The sequence below is a fragment of the Vanessa cardui genome, chromosome 15 (genome assembly GCF_905220365.1).
Source record: "Vanessa cardui chromosome 15, ilVanCard2.1, whole genome shotgun sequence".
Lineage (NCBI taxonomy): Eukaryota > Metazoa > Arthropoda > Insecta > Lepidoptera > Nymphalidae > Vanessa > Vanessa cardui.
The window spans coordinates 9,914,102-9,932,573 of NC_061137.1; the positions used below are offsets into that span (position 1 = coordinate 9,914,102).

Consider the following 18,472-nt stretch of genomic DNA (forward strand, 5'->3'; position numbering starts at 1 on the left):
CGATATTTTTTAAATTTATTTTGCCTTTTTAGAGACAGGCAATTCTAATAATAATGAAACAATTATGCAATAATTATTTGCCAGTAATATAGTAATAAATACATTCCATTAGTTCAGTAATATAGTCTAATTTTTTGGAATTTGGAATTGTTGGAGGAGTACAAAAACAAGAATATTGTAATATGTTTTAATTAGTATCTTCAAATATGTTTAACCTTACACATTTTAACTTAGCAATAAAGTTTTATCTAGTCTTTACACTAATATAGTGTAGTTACAATAATAAAAATAAATATATATTACAAGATGTGTTTATTCGTTGTTATCTTAGCATTGTCTTTCATTTTGTTCGAGTCAAACTTACTTTTGATGAAAATTTATTTTATTTCAAAACACTTGTTTAAAGTTGTATTCCTGTTTTTCTTTTTTTTATATTATAATTTATTTTATTCGATAAATCGATCAATAAATTTCGTCTGTATTTTTATTTATTTGAATACAAGATACATTCTTTGTGCTGTGATTGTTAAAATAAATTATTAAAATCTACCAAATTTACAATCGTATCGTTATTTTCATTTACTTTTTCAAACAATACAATATTTTTCTTATGTATATAAGTTAAATAAACACATCATAAATAAGATATATAAATACATCAGTATTCTTCTTTCAAAGAGAGATAGGTATAATAAACTTGTTCTATAATTACATGTATAACCAACATTTAAGTGTTCATCTACTTACTTAAAATCAACACACATTTACATCATCATATAAACAGTACCAATAAAGTCATCAACGATCATAACCTACTCTAAGATGAGTATTTTAAACTTATCAATAATACAATAACGGTCTTTACTGTAATCATTATTTACAATGAATAAATCGTCAATATATACACATGAATCGTCATCTTCATACGAAGTCTGTATGCAGTAACCTGACTGCTGGTTTCAAAGCCCAAGACACTACAGAGGGATATTCTGTATTGGCAATTCCAAAACCTTTCAAGTGGCTAAAGTATCTCTTCTTACGTTTTTATCAAGGCTTAAATTGGAATAGCACTGATCAATGTTGCCATTGTCGTCTTTTATTAGGGATTCGAAGATGGAGATTAAATTGTCTATACCAATGAGGTACCCATCTTCATGGTTACCAACTTTCCAAGCTGAATTGTGGTCAATGTTCACTCCTTCGGGAACGGGAACGGTTTTTGCGAAATCTATCATCCAGATAGACGCTTTTCTTTTGTCATGGACGAAAAGCAATGAGCTGCCGATGAGCTCGTGTGTTCTGAAGAAGTGTGATTCAATCAAAGTCGCCCGAATGTTCTTGAGCCTTTCGAGGTACTTGGGCTGTGAACACATAAAAGAAATAAATTAATATGTTTCATTTTTTTTGGCATCGTTTGATTCTAGGTTGCATCAAAGAAATAAGGTATATTACGGGTAAACTAGAAATCATCATTTTTGTTGGGCATATATCATCTTTCTTAGAAAAATACGAACGTAGAAGCAAATAACATAGATTTAAAAATCAATATTGCTTTTATAATTTTTTTTAAATGTACAAATGTGCGATATTGTATGTAATTTGATTTGAAATTGACACTTACGATAGCGCTTGGGAATGCTGCAGTGAAATCCTTGAAAGCCTCCAGTATTTGCTCCCTCGTTTTTGTCGTCTTGAAATCTTTGGAGCTCGTACCATCAGCTTTCTTGACACCATCTATCCTGAATCCCAGGGTCGCTGTCGAACTGATGGTTTCTCGCCATATCATATATCTCGGCTTTGTAACACCTTTGCTCCGGTGTTCCTCTTCTGATGGCGCCTTTGGGTCGATTTGAATCATTTTTTCATACATATCCTGAAAAAATAATAATTTGACATTAATTTTTATTGTATAATTTCCAAAAGACATCATTGAAATTATCCGTTAAAGATGTAAATTATAATGTTTACACAATAATAAAGTACGACAAAACCTAGTATAGTCTTTGTATTGGTCTTAGTATCCAATGATTCTGTGATCTTTCAATTAAAATAATGAGCAAAAGTTTAAAATGAAATTCTAATAAACATTTACTAATAACTATCTTACACATTAATAAGTTGTTATCGTCATAAACGAAAACAATAATTACAGTATCATGACGTTATTAAAATATATTTAAATAGTTATTTATAAATTGATATTTAATGATGAGTACTATATTAAGAACGGTTTAAAAGATATACGTTATAAAAGGTCACTCTGGTTATTATAAATAACAAATAAATAAGATTATTATGAAATTGTTAATTTATCGTCTACTTCATATATTTAAAACATGACTGGAAATAAATTTCAAAACATCCATAATAATCTTTAGGCAGACGTTTGCAAATGGGTTAGTAAAAATGGTATAATACCGACTATAGGTATTGACGCTGTAACAAATGAGAATCATTCCTTATCCAATCCACCATCGATTTTAAAAAGAGAAGGGTTTTAAGGGTAGAATAAATTATATAATTTCTACTAAGAAGTTCCAGTTAAAAATTCTGTGTAAATTAATGAATACTTACTTTTCTTAATTTAGTCTTCTCCTTGGCCTTTGCTAATTCTTCTTCTAGATAAGTTCGGACTCCAACTTTGCAGTCCATAACGCACGGACAGTCGAAATCACTTAGAAGATCTTGTAATTGTAAGTACACTGTACATATTTTTCGTTAAGGAATCATTGTGAAGGATTATTGAATAAAAAAGTTATTTAATACATTATGACGTTGAAGAGTTATACAGAATATATAATACAAACTAAAATACAAAAAAAAACAACGAAATTTAATTTGAATTTCGAAACTAATTATCATAATTCATATCACCAAAGGAGCAATGACCTCGTGAATAGAATTGTTTTATTTTATTATTGACGCATTTATAGGTTTAATATAACGAATGTCTTTACAAAAAAAAGATGACATGATATCAGAACTCGCAATCAATAATATTCTCAATTCAATGTTCATTACATGTTATTAATTTAATTATCTATATATCAATCGTGTTTTGAGTATTTTATATGAAACTTTTGTTCTAAAACAATTATCTCTAAAGATTGTATTGATTACTTGTAGTAATACGTATTTTAGGTTCATATGAATTTTAAGGATCACACATATAGATAATATGTTATTATATGTATGTATGTGTGTGTTATTCTTAATTTGAATGTGTTAAAATGTATTAATTACTATGATAGTTGTATGGTACGACACAACTTAGATGTCGCATCGACAAAATCCCCAATTATCAAAATTTATTTTTGATGCGAATATGATCTTTACACAAACGTAATTACTTGTAATATCATATGACTTAATATGCACATGCTTTCTCTGACGCGTTAATCTATAGCGACCAATAGCGTCGAATGGCGTGATAGGGAGCTATTTCTATTGGTTGTGTAAATCGGCAGTAATCGGATTTTTTTTTCATTCCATTGCATTTTCCGATGCTACATCTAATTTTTGTCGTACTATAATCTTGTATTGGTCGATATTTTATGTTATAAAAGGATACGTTCTCCGTCTTCACACGTCACTTGTCCCTTGTATTCAGGTACAAAAGGTCGGAGTATGTCTTTCATCAGTAACTGAAACAAAATACAATATAAATTATATATATGACGAGCAGCATAAAAAAGTAAACTTAGACATATGTACCGTTCCAGTAAGAACAGTACACTGAAGTGTACTAATCTAAAAACTACTTTTAAGCTTGAAGTACTTTAATGAATGAAGTTACAGTATAAAATTGACGACTTAAACAGGCCACGTTTGATTGGTTCAATGTTCTATCACGAAAAGTAAGCAAAACTAAAGATCTACGTGACGTTTGACGTTAACGACATTACGGTTGTCCTACGTAGTATGTACTAGTTGATGACCGCGGCTTCGCTTGCGTTTTAGGTGTCAGTTATCTTATGTTAGGCAAAAAGTAGCCCATGACTTTTCTTGGAGTTCAAGTTTGCTTCACACCAAATTACATCGAATTCGGTTCATTGGTTTGGACGTAAAAGAGCCACAGACAGACAGACTTACTTTCACATTTATAATATTAAGTATATAATTATAGATAACAAGAAGTATAGGTAACCTAATTATACTCGTACGAGTCAGGACGAAAAGCTAGTAGTCGTAGGTATATTCTAATTAAATCAGACAAGCTAATACCTATTGATAAATTACGTTTTGACAAACAAAGAATATAAGTATGAAAAGTAAATATTATTTCGAATTACAATAACGGTAGAGCGTCGACATTGCGTTACGTAAATGAATATCAAATAACATGTACGTTTTTTTTTATTATTTAAAACAGGCGTGACGAGCGCATAATACACCTGATAGATGTAGGTATTCGAAAGATACTATATAAGTTGACACTGTATGTTAAACATGCTTTACGCCATAAATGCGCCCGCTAACCGTAAGTATTACATTTTATTAGCGAACCCCGCAAACGTGACCTGCCCGTATATTCCAGTTGGCATGGTGATCAGTTGCACGGTAAAGAAAAACGCAGCACCAAATACTGGCGAGTTATAAAAATGATAAAAATAAAAATAATTTTCATCGCAACCTTCATGGTGATAAAAAGAGGTTTCACTTTAATATATCAAATGTAATTAAATTATTTTAATTATATCTTGCGTTTAAATATTTTTAGTATGATAAATAATTTATTACATTGTATCGACTGAGGTTTATGAATATAAAAAAGTAAATATTGTTTGCGTTTCACAACAATTGACGCAATTAAACGTTTAATGGTTTAAAAAAAAACTTGAAATAGTCATTTTATTATTATCTCACATTTAATTGTCTTGTTATGTAATTATTCATCCGCCATGTCTATGTATCTGTTTATATATAAGGTTGGCACGTTTGCTTTGTTGGGTATCAATGCTATAATACGAAAAGATTATTAATGGTTTAAAAAAAAGTTGAGCGATTTACGCGTTTCTTTTATCCTACACTTTTATAATGTCATTCAGGGCTTACCATGCTACCCACTAAGGATGAAATAGATTCCCATAAATATACATATATTGCAATAAAATAATCTTAGTTTTTACAAAAAGTTTGTGAGATTTGTTGTTTTTTATATCGAATAATTATATTTCAAAATCATATAATATCGATATACCTAAGTAATTTAGTGTGATGTAAATGTATTTGTTTGAATGTAATTTTAATTAAGTCTGATTCACACTATCAATAACGAGCATTGAACCTATTTAATAATGAAAGTTTTAAGTAAATTTGACATAAAGTATGACGCATTTTCGTGTATTGAGTAATGAATTAGGTATGTCATCTATTGACGTCAATCGAAACAAGACAATATTTCAAATAAATGTGTACATTTATTTAGAAACAGAGCTATTCTGTAAGAACGAACTCGAAACTCACCGCAGAACACGATCGTGAAATGTCTGAATGTGATATAGGATGTTGACTGTACTAATTAATATACCTATACATTATCACGTCGAATCACGATATTTCGATACGTTTATTGTATTATATACGAAATTAAAAAAATATATATAAGCGAATATTTCGTCGAAGTAATTTTCCGTTTTAATTACAGTTATTTCACTGTATTAATGCTGGACAATGTCCTTTAGGTACTATTAAAGATAATTCGATTTCAATCGGCAACGCTCTCTTATTTAACAAATACTTATCTAAAACCAATTATGAAAATTTGACTTGTCCTAAAAATGAATATACAGATAATTGCAATACATAAGTAACGTAATTAATATATAATACCTAACTCATATCGATTTTGAATCCTAACGATTAAAAATGTTATTAATATTGTATAATAAATTAAATGAAGCGCTATTATTAATATTTTGGATAAGTTTAGATTATATGAAAGTGACTGCAGTTTCTAAACTCTGATTAAAGTCAGATTTACTCATCTGACTTTGACTACTGAACATTCAACAGTATCCTATTGCTTCATTGGTTGCTATGAACCAATGACTATTCAGATTACTGTTATATTTTCTAAGTCGGTCTATTAAATAAGTAAAAAATTCCTTAAATAGTTATTAAACTAAGAATTTATTACGATTTATATACGTATAAAGTGTCAGTAGATATGTCACTAAATGGATAGATCCAATTCGACTGTAAAACTCAGTATGACTATGCTTTTCATAGGATGTGTATGTTGATAACAATGACATACGTATTCATTGCTATGTAAATAACGAATCGTATGTATTGTTTTGATAACAAAACAGGCAATGTAAACATTCGTCATTAATGATCAACGAATGATGTAAAAGATTGTAAATCGTTGTTTTTAATAAAGGAAAACATGCAAACGAAAGATTAATTTAAATAAGGCGATAAGTTACTCATAATACATACATACTTCATACAACTTGATTCTTATAAGTCTTTCTGAATCATTGATGAATCAATTTTATAAGATTGTATTAAATGCTACGAGTAGGTACAACTGTTTATCGTTGTTAATAATTTCATTAAATTAATTTGCCTAATTGAATTTAAATTAAATATAACAATATCATATTCATTTGTTTTAAATTTACCTTAAAATATCAATACATTAAAATAACATATACATCAAAAACCAATAAAGTTTATTGAATAATGCTTCAACAAATTAAGAAACCGTTGATCGTTAAAGTTGTCACGTAGGCAATGTCAATTAAAACACTTAATATAAAATTAATAAAGGGTGTTTTAGATATCATCAATAGTTTCGTACTTTGGACGATAAACGTTCTTTAAACGGAACACGATCTCGTTCGTCAACTCTATATGTTGACTTAACGTAACATTTGAATACAGGTACAGCACGACACAACGTAGATATAGCATCGGCAAATTGAATAAAAACGATTACTGCCGATTTACCCGACCAATAGAAATAGCTCCCTGTCGCACAATTCGACGCTACTCGTCGCTATAGATTCTCGCTTCAGTTCATCCCGAGAAAGCAAGTGCATGTAAATTGACGTGTCGAATTGACGAATATATCATATGATATTACAAGTTTGTGTAAAGATTATATTCACATAAGAAATAAATATTGATAATTTGGGAGAGCGTTATTAATTCGGATGTGATCGGTTTTACGAATATTGCCGATGTTACATCTAAGTTGTGTCGTACTATACGTTATCAATCAAGTTAAACAAACACGAAATATAATAAATAAAATAATTCTTTACTATTATTTCTGGTTTTTATATGATTAGGTTAAATAATTAACTTCCGTTTTCGATATTCGTGTTAATTAGTACGAATGGATATTCACTGTGTTTTATTTGTTTATTTATTATTAATTAATAATAAATACATTCAAAGAATCGAAACCTGTTTAAGGATTAAAATCGAGTCAATTACTTGGATGTTTATGTTTGAATAAAATTTAATTTTATTGGATAAAACAAATACCATATTTTTTAAATTCTCTCAGCTGATTGGTTAAAATAAAAGGCAAAGAAATGAAAGTATTCATATACTTTTTATTACGCCTGTTAAAATTATATCCTTACATTAAATTACTTAAAGGAAAAACAGTTCCGATGATATCAACTCTAAGGTTCAAACGCAACAGGAAACATTTACTGCGAACGCATAAATATTATAACAGTAAAATCCCGAGTTCCTATTAACAGTAATACATAATACTGGTATTCGGAAATGATAAATTAGCAGCATCATAACCGAATAGTGAGAAGTAACGCTTACTTGCGATTTAGTTAAGTCATTTTTCTTTCCTGGAATAGTTTTTCCATCGATCTGTTATACATACATATTGTTTATGTTGATATATTTGAGAGCATTTAATACTTAAATGTTTCGACACAAACAAAAAACGATCACGTTTCTCTTAAACAAAGTCTCTGCAATAAACTAAATCGGTTTAATTTATTACTAAATAATACGTTTTAAAGTTTAAGAAAAATTTTATTGGATTTATTTATTTCTTAACGATTTATTAAAATATTTCATTAAACTTTAAGAGCCTAGAGCCCCAGTTATTACTGATGCATGACGATGTTTTGTCAGCTACCCACTTTCACAAATCCTGATTGGACTAACTTAGCGCGATTAACCCTTTGAATTAGTAAAATATTTATACATTATTTTACTTTTACCGTTATAAGCATTAGAATACATTATAGAGTATGTGATTATGGCTTTACTACTTACTTCATTGTCATAGTTTGGATATTTGTATTTATTTCTAAGTAGGTAATAGTAATATAACATTGTAATTTAAATTAATAAGCGTACATGAAAGTATGATACGAATATAAACTAAAGGGAAAATAAAATTGAAAACATATTATTTACTATATAACATAACTAAAATGTGTCGAATTCCTACTCGTTCGTACGCCCCTAAAAATATAATAACATGTTCTTATGTAACTCTCCTAGAGCTCAGAACGATGACGTTTTTAACATAGAGATTTATGGAACAATGAGTGATATAAGGTAGTTTTAATCCCATATTATATAATTAATTTAATATTATTAATATTAAATTAATTATATAATATGTACAAGGTATATCTAACGCAATGAAATGCAGTGTTAAATTTCATCGCGGTTAACCTTAGTATGACGTCAGAATGAAAAATGATATAAAGCTTTACACAATAGTGAAGGTTAAGAACCTTCATAAATGGTAGTATTTATTTAACATCTTATGTTATGTTTGAAAGTTTGTATGTTGGATACGCAAGACTCAAACTAACTGATTCCAATAAATTCATATATAGAAGAAATAGAGGACCCGAAAGAAAAGCTATACCTATTTTCACTGACGTCTTACGAAGAATTGTTTTTTTACATTTATTAGCTAGTACACGTGTTTTATGACGTAATAAAAATAACTTTGACATAAAATTAATTACATATAAAAGTACACACGCATTTAATTATAAAGTAATACATTTACGATTAACAAAAGCGTGATCGTACCAAGTAGTATTTTTTCCAAGACGCAATTAAATCTCTATAAAATTGAGCGCAATTATCATTAAGGCTTTTAAATCGACGTGATTACTTTAACTTACTTGCAACGGTTATGCGTAATAGCATAGACATTAAGAACTTCTAAAATGATAATGCTACAGATAAAGGCAAGTTAGGACCAAGTTACCAATTTTAATCGACTTAAAAAGAGGTTGAGTTCCTATATCTATTATACTGTAATATTAAATTCCTTACCTGAAAGCACCTCTCTTCTTGTGGACTTAGTTTCTTCAATATCGTGCCCTGGTCTGGCCCAGCCTTGAAGTTCCCCTGGTGACCAGCCAACTGCACCCAGGGATACCGTTGCTTCTTGTAGGTCTGGAAGAACGGCGTCCACTGCACTATGTTTCGGAGCTTTCTCCATCTCTCCGATTGCTGAAAGAAGAATAAAGAGAATTTTATGATTTAATTTTAAATTATTTATTTTGATGAGAATACAGATTATTAGAGATCGTTTCTTTGCATTTATCTTAATTGAATAATATTTACTCTGAAGTCTTATTCATAGTTTGTGAAAAGTTGTTTTGAATGAATGGTAATAACATAACGTCACAAGTTTCGTAAATTAAAATAAATGGAAGGAGGAAAAAGAAAGTTACATTTTTCAAGGAAATATATAAATATAACTCATTGATAAAATATTGAGATATATATTAAAAACTTAATGTTAACACCAAGTAACGATAGCAATGAATATATTGACCGTGAAAATAACGGTGAAGGTTCCTTTTTGCAATGAGGACAAAAAGTGGAAAATGCTATTGAGCTTATAGACATTGAGAGTAACAGACGCTTGTAATCATAATATATATTTATTATTACTGACCTATAACATGAACCTCGAAAAGAATATCGTTTCCTTATTTAAAAAATAAGAATTTAAAAAAAGAACATGTTCTATAATAATTTTTTTATTTAAAATATTAACAAACCTTCTTAGGTTTCTGAACGTACACACAGTACACAACATCCATAAAATCTTTGATCCGAAAGCATATGTCACCGGAATACATTTTCACTAACACAATAACACAAACACTTTAGTTAACAAGAATTAAAATATCACACACTGATTAGTATGTAATGAAGTCACTGACAAACAATTTGATGGCACCGTTAAAAAAATTACGAAATTCGAAATTCAAAATTTGGCGGCAATGCAACCACGAGGCTTAATCCGCTGTTATACACTGAGACACAAAAGCGCTACATCGCCAATATAAGCGTACGTAATATTATCTGACTCAGTGGCGGTTAGGTGAAACCGCAGCGGGCAGTTATGACGTCAATGTAATGCGACCTATGTAAAATTGTCTTATTGGTGGAATACCGGATTGGCCCGTCTACTGGTAACATTATTTGCAATATCTAAATGGAATTGTTAGAAGTAATCAATATAATTCCATATTCATTTATTATATTTATCAATGAATATGTTATTTGTCGGAGACTTCCGGTACAAAGTGTGTCATAGATAGCTAAGATGGACTACATTTTAACGCGTAAACCATGAATGTAAGTCGTGTTTAGTCGTATTTTACTACTAAAACCTTGCAGGCCCTTTGACTCCGGTAGAAAAAAGTTTAGGGAGGGGTGTGTAAGCGTGCTGTGACCCACTGATTTTCCCATTTAATTTACATACAATAGAGCAAGCAACTTTAAAGAAGACTCAATTGACTCATGGTTTACGGGTTAAAAATGTAGAATACCTTAATAGGAAATGCTATACAAGTTAAAGATGTAAGTAAGTTAAATAAGATTAATATTAATTCTGTAATTATTATTATTACACCATTTTTCCTTTCATAGTAATTTGATGATACTAACGTACTAACGTCTAAAACTTACAAAACATGACGTTGTTTGCAAATGAAGTGGAGTAGCTAGAGGAAATATTTTATTTAACACTCCTCATAACAATCCTGAGTCCTCTATGTTTCGTAATTAACTCCCTAAACATGTATAAATAAAAAATAGCAGCCTCTATATACCCTGCATCTGGGTTAAGGACTCTTCTCTTCACAGAAGAAGGCTTAGGTTCCAACACGCTGCCCTAACATCGAGATGGTGAATACTGGCAAAATATTCATCCAACACGTGCAGGTTTCTTCGCAATGATGACACTTCACACGATAAATTATAATATAATTTAAATCAAGCATCAGAAAACTGAGATGTGCTCACCCGGAGTTAAGCCCATAATTACTATTAAAGTGCGTTTTACCACTGAGCTATCTCGGCTCTAAAACTGTACTAATCCAAAGCGACAATAATGTTTTCGAACGATTACGTATTATTTTCAATAAAAGTAAATTTATTAATAAAAAATAATGTGGAATCCAATCAACAACCGCATTTATAAGAAATAGATACTAAAACCGTAGAATCAATTTTTTTAATAGAAAAGCGTAAAAGCAAGTTAGCCGACTGACAGTAAGTGGTGTCCGTTGCCCATAGATATAAGCGATGTTAGAAATATCAACCATTCAAATACGCGAACTGAAAAAGTCATAACAAAAGGAATTAAAAGGTAATTTTTTTTCGTAGCTGCTTTCTTCCAATCTTATTGTTTTCTAATTTAATTGAGTTCTTCTAGTGATATAACACGATCATTTGCAGTGCATATTATGATCTACAGAATCAATATATCAAAACTGGACACGTATCAGATCACGTCAGTCGCAAGATACGTGTTTTACCAATCACATTTCCCACCTCCATATGTTCGTTATATCATTAAATATACGTCATCGAGTATAAATCCAGATTTAAATACTTGGGCCAATCCAGGTCAAAATTTAATGATGATTTGAGAATTTTAGAAATCAAACGACAATTCACTCCAATAATCTCCAGAAATTAAGATACTTTTAAAATAAATTAAGTGTTAGTTATGTCCCTTTATTTGGGACTCTTCTGTGGGGAAATAAAACCGAATGCTTTATATAGTCCCATTGCTAGACAAAGATTTTATGTGAACAAGAAGTTATGAACTTATAGGTTTTATTTTAGACGATTAAGTTGATTTTTTTTTGTACAGGATTATACAAATAATCTATGTTTGTAACAAAATCAAACCTATTACTGAAAAAAAAGACTTTGCAGTATAAAATATAATTGACATATATGTATGTATACATTACACAAAATTGCTTTAAAATAAAACTATGTGATGTAATCATTCTAAAACACCATTAACATGATGTTTAAGTTGATGATACTGCGATAGCATAATCACATAAGGAAGGAAATATAAAAATATTACGAGAAATCTCGACCGGAAGACAGCGAGTCACAGAAAATATTACGATTGACAGTAAATTGGCTAGTTCGTAATATCATTAAAAAATTGCAGTAGTCAGGAAAAAAACCGTCATTGTGACGCGCGAGATGCCACGCCACTATTACGCATAGTTACTCAATTAGTACACTAGATCTTTCTCGTGGTTTTACCTAGAAATAGCTTTGCTGTACCCTTGTTATAGATTCGAGGATTGCCACTGATTACGACTGATACGTTAATAAAAAAAGTCTACCGAAATATACGAGTTCAAACGTGATGTAGGCACGAATGTGTTTGGCTTAATTTGTAATTTTGATTTAAATGGGGTTCGGATGATATTCTATTAAATGTGTTACCACCAACTCAATTTGCAGCCACGAGCAGGGAGTTATCAAGTTCTGAACCTGTTCCTCGGGACGAATTATTTTCATAGCTGTAGGTAGCTATAACGAGTTGGTATGTTGGTTGGACAGCCTTTCTAAAATACAAGATGAGTACATTAACTGGAATTCGGATGATATTCTACCAAATGCAAATTTAGTAATTTGCAGCCACGAGCAAGGAGTTGTCAATTTCCGAACCTGTTGGTCTTGAGGAATCTTTTTCATAGCTGTAGGTAGCTATATCGAGTTAGTACACAGCCCGTATACCATTTCTAAAATACAAGATGAGTACAATAATTGTCATTTCTTTTTTAAATTACAAAACAATATTCTAGAAAATTGTAGTGACAATGGCATTTCAGTTGAAAACATAAGTTGAGAAAATAAATTGTATTGAATAACGTGTATTTACTTAGTAATGATTAATATCATCTAATCCCATGTACAGAGCTTAGGAGTGAAGTATAAATTTATGTTTAATTATACTAAGTCCATATGTATTTTTATAAACAAGGCTATCAGAAGAGACTATTGATCTGGAACTTTTTGTTACTCGTGTTATTTTTGACACTTCAATAAGCTTCATTTAATATTTTAAATTGGGTTATTCATAGACAAATCTATTAACGTAAATCGCGGATACATTATTTTTTCAGACTCTTGCCATCCAACCACCTCGAGAGTATGCTTACGCCCACATCCATTCCTTATCTTGAATTTTTTTAACCTGTCCAACCACAATTATATAGAAGAGGAATATTTAGCCATAATAAACAAATTTGGCTCATAATAACAGACTATCTCATAAATATTTAAAATCAAAACTCATATTGCATTTTTTTTTACTACAGTTTGGTGAACCGGTTATTAGGCTAACTGATGTCAAGTGGTCACTGTATTGGCGCTGTACAATATTTATCATCCCGTACATTGGCAATTTCAAATATGTATAAAGAAAAAAAAAATGAGGTTAGCATAGTGACTAATTTTTTATCAAATATTCTATGCCTTTTTGACATTGATAATTTTGACGTTAGCTATATGACACTGTTTATAAAGTTTAATATTGTAGCCCATCGCCTATTGTGTTTTGGTTGCTGTGATATTCCTTATTCCTTGTCTTATACCTTATTTTTTCATTGTGTAATGGGCTATAATTCTTTTAATTCCTTACAGAAATAAATAATTGTCATTACATCAAATACGTTCTTATATTTTTTCAAGTATAATATTATTCTTCTATAAGTTTAGTATAAGTTGTAGCTCGAAACTGCATATCTATACATGGGAAAGAAAGAAAAAATTAGTTAATTCTCTTTTTATCTGTTTGTCAAGCGATCACTATTAGATTACTAGTAGAAAAAACATATTTGATCGTGGAAATTTGTATGTTTCTTCAAATTATCAATATAAATTCATGATCGAACATCGATCAATGTCCAAACAATAGTTTAAAAACCGACACTTTCTCTGAAGGAATATTCATAAAAAATTAAATTTTATTGCAATTTCTGTAGCACGTCACACCTGACGCACTTCATAACTGGTTTATTTTATAAAAAAAATATCATAATCGTAAAATATGAATCAATAACGATTATGGAGAATGTTGATCGTGTTTTATCAATAAAAGATAGTGACGTTGTACATTCAAAGTATCTTTTTTTTTAAGTAGAACCTCTTTGTAATATTTCAAGGTCTAATTTGAGTTAAACAATCGTGTACAATTTTTCGATGGTACACGTAGTAAAGATAAACAGATCCTTTACTTACAATACATATTACAAGCATATTATAATAATACTGCTTTAAAGTACACTTGATTAATTATATCAATTTGTTTCATTGTTTCATTGTTAATTCATCTCGACGGTGAAGGTAAACATCGTGAGGAAACCTGCATGTGTCTAATTTCATCGAAATTCTTCCTCATGTGCATTCCACCAACCCGCATTGGAAGCGTGGTGGAATATGTTACAAAACCCTCCCCTTAATGGGAAAGAAGGCCTTAGCCCAACAGTAAGAAATTTACAGGCTGTTGTTGTTGTTTCGATATTCAAAACGCAATTTTTTTTAAAGAAAATACAGTATTTTAGATCTTGAACATCTCAAGGTCAAATCTTTTTAATTATCGTAACACCTCTTGCCATTAAAATATACACTATCAGTCTTGTATATTTGTATACACTTACCTATTGTAAACACTTCTGTTGTACGTAATAATCATTTTCTGTCAAGAATATATATTTTCTTATAATAGTGCATATGTATCTCATTAGTATGTGTCGGTTACATGCAATATAATTTTACTGTCTTTAATTAACCTAATACCACCAATCCACACACGCTACTAGTAACAATAGCATCAAGAATATATTAAACTTTATTTGTTTTATACCGTGGATTATAAAACTGGTTTGTTAAAAATTCTTGATTGCTTATATATGCATACTAATAAGTATACGCTAATAAAATGTAAAAACAAAATTCATTACTCCTATATTTCATGCATACATTTTTATATATATTAAAAATTAAATCACACTACGATACCTAGTCCTTGTCATAGTAGGCTAGTAACCAAAATTGCTGGCAATATTTATTTCAACTTGAAACCATAAAAACGAATGCATTTCATCATCATCATCATCAGTGTATTAGTCCACTGCTGGACATAGACCTTCCCCAAAGTGAGCCAATGAGCCCTGTCTTTGGCCCATTTCATCCACTTTCTACCAGCCACTTTTATCATCGCTCCACTTTGCCAAAAGACTTCTCGAACTTTCTTTTCTTTTAGACGACACTCTAGAACCTTCTTTCCCTAACAACCCACTACCATTTCAGTTATATTAATAGATAAAAGAGAAAGATAAATAAATAAAAGATAGAAAAAAGAGTAACTATTGAGTTTCTTGCCGGTTCTTCTCGGTATAATCACCGAACCGGTGGTAGCTTCAATTAATTGTCACTTAAAATGACGAATTAAAAGTGCTTATGAAAGCCTACTTGAATAATGTTTATTTTGATTTGATTTAGATTCAATTACACACATTTTAATGGGAACAAATAATCACGTTGCTAATTTTCTAATTTCTCTACCTCGATTCAATAATAAACAATCGTCATTATCACTATGCTAAATATATACCACAGAAAAATATATTGTATACTCACGCATTCAATGTTATGCAACTTATTATGTTTATGCAAATGTAGTTTTTATTACATTATTATACATTCTATAATGCAATAACAGTATTAAGTTATATGTGTCGCCGTAATGTCAAGAGCATTGGTGACGCACGAAGTCTTCTTGAATCTGTAACTGCTAACAAAACAGACCTTCCCTGAAGACTTAACACGCGTAGACTGAATAAACAATTTATTAATTGTACTGTTTGTTAAGGAAGTTGATCTTAATTAAAATAATTAGTATATTATTACTATTAGCTTTTACAATACGATTTTCTGCTTAGCTATAAATTGCATTATAAGCTTAAATTAGTTTTAACCAGTTTTGTAGATACGGTATTATAATTCTAAATCTCGCTTAAGACTGTAATTATAATAATAAAAATCAAAAGTGTGCTGACAGCAAAGACTAAAATGTGACTTCTCACTTTCGCTCTATACTTTGACTGTCGTTACACTGGCTCACCTATCCTTACACCGTTAAAGAAAATATTGATATTTGGCAGCAGACTAGCAAAGAAATAAAGCATAAGACATTATTGTCTTACTCAAATTTCATCTAATAATTATTATAAAAAAAAATACTTTTTTAAAGATTTTTATACCAATGGTAAGATTTTCATACAGCAATAAACTGAGCTATTTATCCTCCTGCCTGCCTGACTTTAGGATAAGTGTACTAAGTGACTGGACAACAATATTCGTGGAACAGAGATTATTGCGGACTTTGAAACACATTGTTTACCATAAATTCCTCATTAATTTACGAGTTTCGCTGAGATTTTAAGCGGTAATATTACCAACAATTAAATGTGTAACACATCCTCAAGTCCATCCGTATAAATTAGTCATCAACGCAATTTCCTAATATGAGGTACAATCTACAATCCCACTAAATTTGCAAAACCGCGAATACGTTTAAAATGACGTCGAGAATCATATGTTTACGAGAAACTTGATATTTGAATATTTAAATGCTAATTTATTTGGCGCCAAGTATCCGAGTGTGGATTTATGTTTTTTTTTTTATGAATTTGACCCAGTGGATATAACACGAAGATCCAAGGTCATGGGCATCGCACGTACAAATGAGTTATACCGTTCACGCTCGTCTAAGATATTTCAACGTAGACGATGCCCGTATTGGATATTGACGGTTAGAAAGAAAGAAAGAAAGGTTTATTAGGACACGAGACACAATAAAGAGAATAAAAAGTATATATATAAAAAAAAACATATTAACCAATTATAACTACAGACTAATTTAATCTATAATGATTACTAACATGACCGTATGATTTAAACGTTGAAAAGAGTAACTACTGAGTTTCTTGAAGGTTCTTTTCGGTAGTATCTACTTTCCAAACCGGTGGTAACTTCACTTAATTGTAATGACGATTCAAAAGTGCTTGTAAAAGCCTACTTGAATAGAGTTTATTTTGATTTGATTTGATTATCAATCTAGCTATCAGTAAAACCTGTGTGTGCATCTATATAAACTGTTATGGATATCAGTTGAACGGTATAGGAGTGCTGCTCCAATATCTAAATGCAATTTATGTAACAAAGTTTTGTGTCTGTGAAGCTAAGTTGCTTAATTAGTAAATGTTGTTTTTTTGTGGAGATTTAATGAATAATATTGTGTTTAATTAATTGTATATTTACGTTATAAAATAAATTAATTAAAAGTACTTCCGTTTACCTATTCTAATTAGTATAATTAAGTGTATAAGTAATTAATTGTAAAAAAATTATGAAGTCGTTTAAGGGTTACGTTGTAAAGATTACAAATATTATTTCCTTTAAAATTTATAAATTAATAATCTTTAAAACTATCAAAATCAAAATTTTTCTTTTTTTAATCTATATTAATATTATAAATGTAACTCTGTCTATCTGTCGCTCTTTCACTATTAAACCGCTGAACCGAATTGGATGTAATTTAGTATGTAGCAAACTTGAACTACGAGAAAGGACATAGATATAATATACAACTTATCATTTAAAAAGCTATTATGCAATAATTATGTAAATAGACAATTGCATTTTCAGTTGAATCGCGTACAATATTAAATCGAAAGTCATCTGAATCGTCTGAACAGATAAATTGAAACTAAATCGATTCAATTATTTTTTCAATCTACCAGCTAATATCAAATTACAAATGAATTTATTTTGCTTTTTTTGTGTCGGAAACGTTGATCAACAAAATCGATCCGTGCAAACCCGTTTGTAATTAATCAATTAGTTGAAAGTTGAAATATTTATGGGAACTTTTTTTCTGCTCTATGATATAATAACCAGCAATTACAAATCAATAAGATTACTGGCTGGTATAAGAGACATAAGTACCTTCCCAATCTAACCCCCTTATAATCTAAATTGTCAAAATTCTCTACCAATGCTAAAATAAATCATCTATACATATAATATAATTGGAGTGTATATTTATAATATTAAAATAGCCCGTTTTTACTCAATGCATATACTATATACATGCATATACTATGTACATATTCTA

General features: G+C 29.9%; 1 protein-coding gene across 6 annotated transcripts in view; it reads right to left on the minus strand.

The window, feature by feature from the left end:
• Nucleotides 1–173: 173 nt before the first annotated feature.
• Nucleotides 174–18,472, minus strand: part of LOC124535645 (inositol-trisphosphate 3-kinase B) — a 173,103-nt gene continuing 154,804 nt past the window's right edge. For all 6 annotated transcript variants that reach the window (XM_047111920.1, XM_047111925.1, XM_047111924.1 and 3 more), the window contains 5 exons: nucleotides 9,289–9,468; nucleotides 3,572–3,644; nucleotides 2,575–2,702; nucleotides 1,622–1,873; nucleotides 174–1,361 (listed from right to left, as the gene is read on the minus strand). In XM_047111920.1, the coding sequence (XP_046967876.1) occupies nucleotides 1,014–1,361; nucleotides 1,622–1,873; nucleotides 2,575–2,702; nucleotides 3,572–3,644; nucleotides 9,289–9,468 (981 nt within the window). In that variant the 3' untranslated portion in view covers nucleotides 174–1,013. The remainder of the gene's footprint in view (nucleotides 1,362–1,621; nucleotides 1,874–2,574; nucleotides 2,703–3,571; nucleotides 3,645–9,288; nucleotides 9,469–18,472) is intronic.